The sequence below is a fragment of the Trachurus trachurus genome (genome assembly GCF_905171665.1).
Source record: "Trachurus trachurus genome assembly, chromosome: 6".
NCBI lineage: Eukaryota > Metazoa > Chordata > Actinopteri > Carangiformes > Carangidae > Trachurus > Trachurus trachurus.
In genome coordinates, this window is record NC_139897.1 from 28,200,105 (window position 1) to 28,206,104 (window position 6,000).

The 6,000-nt window shown below is 40.3% G+C and overlaps 1 protein-coding gene across 1 annotated transcript in view; it reads left to right on the forward strand.

The window, feature by feature from the left end:
• The window catches only part of cttnbp2 (cortactin binding protein 2), a 113,199-nt gene extending 107,867 nt beyond the window's left edge, over nucleotides 1-5,332 (forward strand). Inside the window, exons 21-23 of the mRNA XM_083973840.1 lie at nucleotides 128-227; nucleotides 3,501-3,608; nucleotides 4,920-5,332. Coding sequence (XP_083829966.1) covers nucleotides 128-227; nucleotides 3,501-3,608; nucleotides 4,920-5,309 — 598 coding nt within the window. The 3' untranslated portion in view covers nucleotides 5,310-5,332. The remainder of the gene's footprint in view (nucleotides 1-127; nucleotides 228-3,500; nucleotides 3,609-4,919) is intronic.
• Nucleotides 5,333-6,000: the final 668 nt, after the last annotated feature.

The following is a 6,000-nucleotide window of genomic DNA, read 5'->3' on the forward strand; positions in this document are numbered from 1 at the left end:
CATGTGTTAATGTGTTACATCGACTGAGTTAATGCAACTGAAGCTACAACGTGACGCTACGTGTGATGTAATCAACGTGTGTGTGTGTGTGTAATCAACGTGTGTGTGTGTGTGTGTGTGTTTTCAGGGAGCCTGTGGGACTGTCTGTGTTTTCTGACGATGAGACGGATCTGATCCAGGAGCTGCAGACGATGTGCTCCAGCAAGTCAGAGCCAGACATCAGCAAGGTGCAGTACACACGTTTACATTAACCTCAGAGTGATTCAGTCTCTTACTTTAAAGATAAACACTTCAAACTATTTTAATGAACTAACATGCTCAGTTTAATCATTACATTCCCATGTTATTGTACATTTGAGAAGTCCAGTCTGTTGTTTTTTTACAGAGCACATTTGAATGCAACACGATCAGAATAATTGAACTACAAAGAAATAAAAACAAACATAAATGGACATAAAAACATTAATAAAAGTGATGAAAAATCAGTAACATCCAAACAGAAACCAAATCAATATTCAGTGCTGAAAGAAGAAATGATATAGAAATTAAAAACAGGACCTACTACCTATTATTTGATAATGTTCTGTCGCCCACAGACACTGAACCTCTGTGATACTAATAAAGTTATTGTTTTTGAAGTGCAGACGCCAAAAAAACATCACAAAACAAACAGAACGACTCAGAACATCTGGAGCAGCTGTTTGTCAACAAGTTACTAGACCGAGTCGTCATCAATGTGTTGATGAGTAGTTTCTGCTGCCACACGCTGGACAAACTCAGGCACTGCACCTTTAAATAAAACACAAACAACATCACAGTTTATTCAGACACATGTTGTGCACTCGGATAGATTATATATAATAAATATATACAGCGGGTAAAATAAGTATTGGACACGTCAACATTTTTCTCAGAAAACGTATTTCTAATAGAGCTATTGACATGAAATTTTCACCAGATGTCGGCATCAACCCAAGTAATGCACACATACAAAGAAATCCGAACATTAATGTCCATGAATTAAGTTATGTGTAATAAAGTGAAATGACACAGGGAATAAGTATTGAACACATGAAGAAAAGGAGGGGAAAAAAGGTATGGAAAGCCAAGAAAGCAGCTGGAGTTTGTCAGTATTTAGAATGTAATCCTGTCTCCTATCAGTGCAAAGTAATATCTGCTGGTTTAGTCCTGATTGATGCCTTTTAAAAAGGTTTCTCACCACCAAGGTGTCAGACAATAAGTATTGCATGGTGGGCAATGGCAAAGAGCTGTCTAAGAGCTGTCTGAAGACCTACACAACCTTACTATTGCAAAACAGGAGTCAAAACAATAATCAGAAGGGTTCCCTAACAGTCCAGGACACTGGTGGAGAGCTTCAGACAGACCTGGGATCAGCAGGTACAGTTGTTTGAAAGAAAACAATAAGTAATGCACTCAACCGCCATGGCCTCCATTCACACACCATGCAAGACATGGAGGCCATGGTGGTTGAGTGCATTACTTATTGTTTTCTTTCAAACAACTGTACCTGCTGATCCCAGGTCTGTCTGAAGCTCTCCACCAGTGTCCTGGACTGTTAGGGAACCCTTCTGATTATTGTTTTGACTCCTGTTTTGCAATAGTAAGGTTGTGTAGGTCTTCAGACAGCTCTTAGACAGCTCTTTGCCATTGCCCATCATGCAATACTTATTGTCTGACACCTTGGTGGTGAGAAACCTTTTTAAAAGGCATCAATCAGGACTAAACCAGCAGATATTACTTTGCACTGACAGGAGACAGGATTACATTCTAAATACTGACAAACTCCAGCTGCTTTCTTGGCTTTCCATACCTTTTTTCCCCTCCTTTTCTTCATGTGTTCAATACTTATTCCCTGTGTCATTTCACTTTATTACACATAACTTAATTCATGGACATTAATGTTCGGATTTCTTTGTATATGTGCATTACTTGGGTTGATGCCGACATCTGGTGAAAATTTCATGTCAATAGCTCTATTAGAAATACGTTTTCTGAGAAAAATGGTGACGTGTTAAATACTTATTTTCCCCGCTGTATCATGATAATGTAATATATTATAATATAGATAATACAGATATTTATAATCTGACAAATCCATATAATCACATGAGTAGACTGAGCACAGTGACATCAGGTAGCATTAGCTAGTTACCCTGTTGAAGATGTAATAGTGGTGTAACTATTTCTATTTCTATTACTTTCTCAAATTTGATTACGGATTATCGGTACATTTGATTACATTTTGATTACCTTTCTTAATATTCAATGAATACTCTTAACTATTTTCACATTTTAACCTTTCAGCATTAACTAAAGACAACACAAAGACAATATATTAAAAGACAGGAAAAATGTTGTTCAAACAAAAAACTGCACTACAAGTACTTACTTTACTTAATTTTTTATATTTATTTACCATATATTTTTTAATTTTCTCTCTTTCTTAACAATGAAATAAAGGGCGATTAAGGAAGTGGGACAATTAATCGATTTATTTATGATTTGCAGAAAAGGGTTGGGATTCAATAAGCACAGCTTCTTCTCACTCCTTTTCGAATATGTATGGTTATGCTTTTATGTTTCCAAATTTTGTTCTTCAACTTGTTTATGCTGTTTACATAGGAAGGAACAAACTGAAATTGTGCCTTATCTTTTTTGAAATAAATATTGTATTAAAAAAAAGACTAAAAACAAAGAGTTGACAGACTTTAGAGGAAGTTTGATCCTTTTCTTCTAGACCAGATTAGTCTCCAGCTGTTAAAGCTGATGTTATCAATCAGCTGTGACTGTGACTCCGTGTTCGTCATCCAGTGAAAACAGAAACTAATCGTCAGGATCCTCTCAGGTGTTTTTATCTCACTGACTCATGTTTTTGACTCATTCCTTCTTCTGTAACTCGTCGCTCTCATCCTCCTAAATTTAGACTCAGACTAATCAGAGTTTGTGGTTTTTACACCGACAGGAGAGAAAATGTTCACATCCACCCAGCGACTCAGGCTCCGATGTTTTTTTTTTTGGTTTGTTTTATTTTATTTTATCCTTTTTCAAAGCATTTTATAACATAACACATGAACATGGGGTGTTTTTCATTATTATAATACAAGAAAATAATGAATGAAGTACATCTTATTCTATATAAAAAAAAGAAAACTTAAACGTTTTGAGGGAAATGTATCTTTTCCAGCTGTCTTCTGCTTCCAGATGTCTTTGAATTTAGGCTTCTTCTTTCCATTAGAAATACATCGTCAATAATAAATGTGAACACCATTCATCAACAGATGGGATGTCCGGCTTAAGCCATTGTAAAAAGTCTTTGTAATTTTTTTCTAGCAGCTAAACTTAGTTATATCTACAATATATATATATTTTTTTCACACTCACAGTAACAAACACTGATTTGTTGGACGGTTTTTTAATAAAACACTAGTTTTTGGTGTAAAAACTGACCCAGAGTCTTTCTTCTCCTCCTCCTCCCTCAGATCTCTCAGGCCAAAGACGAGCTGATCCTGTTCTCCAGCAGCGAGCGGCCGCCGTCCCACAAGGCCGAGCAGCAGCCGGCCGCCGCCCAGCAGCAGAGACCGCCGACGGTGAGAACACACTGATCTGTATCTGTAGCTGCACATCAACATGTCAGAGAGCCGTCATTACCCACAATGCATCAGCACGGACACCTGATGAGAAATGCTGCTGCTTTAGTGAGACGAGGCCACGGCCACCGACCTGAGAGAGACAGTGGCGTCCCGCGGCCACAGGGGGGCAGCGACGCTCTCAGTAAATTAAACTGATCAGAACATTTATATACTTATTAGTTTCTATTTTTAAAGTATTGATTATTGTTTAGGTTCAATATTTGACACACACACAAACACACACGCACACAGGGTTAATGATGTTGTTATTTTTAGCCTGTGTGTCGTCATCGCTCTGACTGAACCACACAACGCTGACTCACACCTTTAAAGGCCGGTGTGTGTGTGTGTGTGTGTGTGTGTGTGTGATGTGTTTTGTTGTCAATGTTTTAAACATGTGTTTGGCTCTGACCTCACACATAATTAACTGTGTTGCTCACACACACACACACCTGATGTTCAGCATCTTTGTTTCAGTGTCGGAGCGAATGATTCAGACTTTAAGAGACAAATAACATTGTTCTCTAACACGACTTTATAGCAGCTTCACCTGAAACTCTGGATTATCTCAGTAACATTAGTATTTTTTTATTATAACAAACATAAAACATTCAACATAAAACTACAACAAAACATTCATCTAATGACATAGAAATATGAACATACAGTATTTATAATATATTCACTTTGTTTTTCTTCATGTCAACCTCAGGACGAACTGAACGAGCAGAAAACACAGATTAGTTTCTCCTCTGACATCTGATCTGGAGCAGGAGGGTTAATTATTACCATCTATAACTATTATTAATTATCCGATAAACATAAACACATAAGATATAAAAACAGATGGTTTATCATTAAGGCGAAATAGATTATTATTAAATTATAATTAGTATTAATGATAATATACAGGTAGCAGTAGGTTCGTTACCTTTAATTGTCGGTGCAAGCGTTTTGGAGTTGTTGGATTGTGTATTTGATGAGTTTGATGAGGGAAACCAAGAAATCCCATTAGCCTCCGTAGCGTAGCTCTGAACAGCTCGCGGCTCTGCTCCACCGTTCTAAAAATAGCTTGCACCGACAATTAAAGGTAACGAACCTACTGCTATGACTATAGGGATTATGGCAATGGACCAATTTGCCAAAATTTTGAACTATCCCTTTAAACATTTCAGGTGACCTACGAACTTTTACAGTCATGAAATAGGTTCAGTGAAGAATGAATGAATCCATTAACTCTTCATCTCTCCATCTCTCCGTCTCCCTCAGTCTGTGTCCTGTCCGTCGAGCCGCGGCTCCACGCAGCCTCCTCCCGTCCAGAGCAGCGACCGCCGCTCCTCCTCCTCCGCGCCGCGCGCCGCCGCCAAGTCGCAGCTCCCGGTGCCGAGCAGCAGGGGGCAGCAGAGCCGAGCGCCAACCTCCTCCTCCTCCTCCTCCTCCTCCTCCTCCTCCTCCTCCAACAACAACCTCCTCCCCGGCAGCAGCAGCAGCATCAGAGCCAAACAGGTTTCCGTTTCCGTCGGCAACAGCAGCAGCAACAACAACAACTACAACCACCACCATCACCACGGCAACAGCATCACCAACGACAACAACCAGCCGCCACCGGAGGAAATCTGGATCCTCCACAGAGACCTGCACCACAACAACAACAAGTAGACCTTCATCCTCCTCCTCATCCTCATCCTCCTCCTCCTCCTCCTCCTCATCCTCCTCTTCATCCTCCTCCTCATCCTCCTAGTCCTCTTCATCTTCTCCCTCCTCCTCCTCTGCTTCCTCCTCCTCCTCCTCTTTCTCTTCCTAACCCCTGTCCTACTCCTCTTCTTCCTTCTCCCCCCCTCCTCCCTCCTCTTCATCTTCCCCCTCCTCCATCCTCCTCCTCTTCTTCCTCCTCCCTCCTCTTTCTCCTCTTAGGCCCAATTCCAATCCGACCCCTCACGGACTCACTGACTTAGAGGCGCATTCACAGGAAGTCCGTGAGTGTGTGAGGGCTGTTCCATTGTCAGATCATCAAGTCAGTGAGTCAGTGAATGAGCCCTTACTGCCCCCTTACCGTCAGTCAGCACCGATGCGGACTTTGGGTAGGGGAATTACCCACAGTTCATAGCGTTGTGAAGTCAAACACATGGGATGCCGTCGGAACGCGAGTGTAAAAAAAAAATAAAAAAAAGTAAATTAACTCACCTAGTCAGAGAGAGCTCCGCCGCTCTCTTTATTGTTAATGGACAAGAGCAACAACAAAAAAAAGAAAGAAAGAAGAAGTTTACTGTCAGTATTAACGTGCAGTTTGTGATTATTGATGATGATTTGATCAGATCTGATCCAGGAACATTTTGTTTTGAGTCCGTCC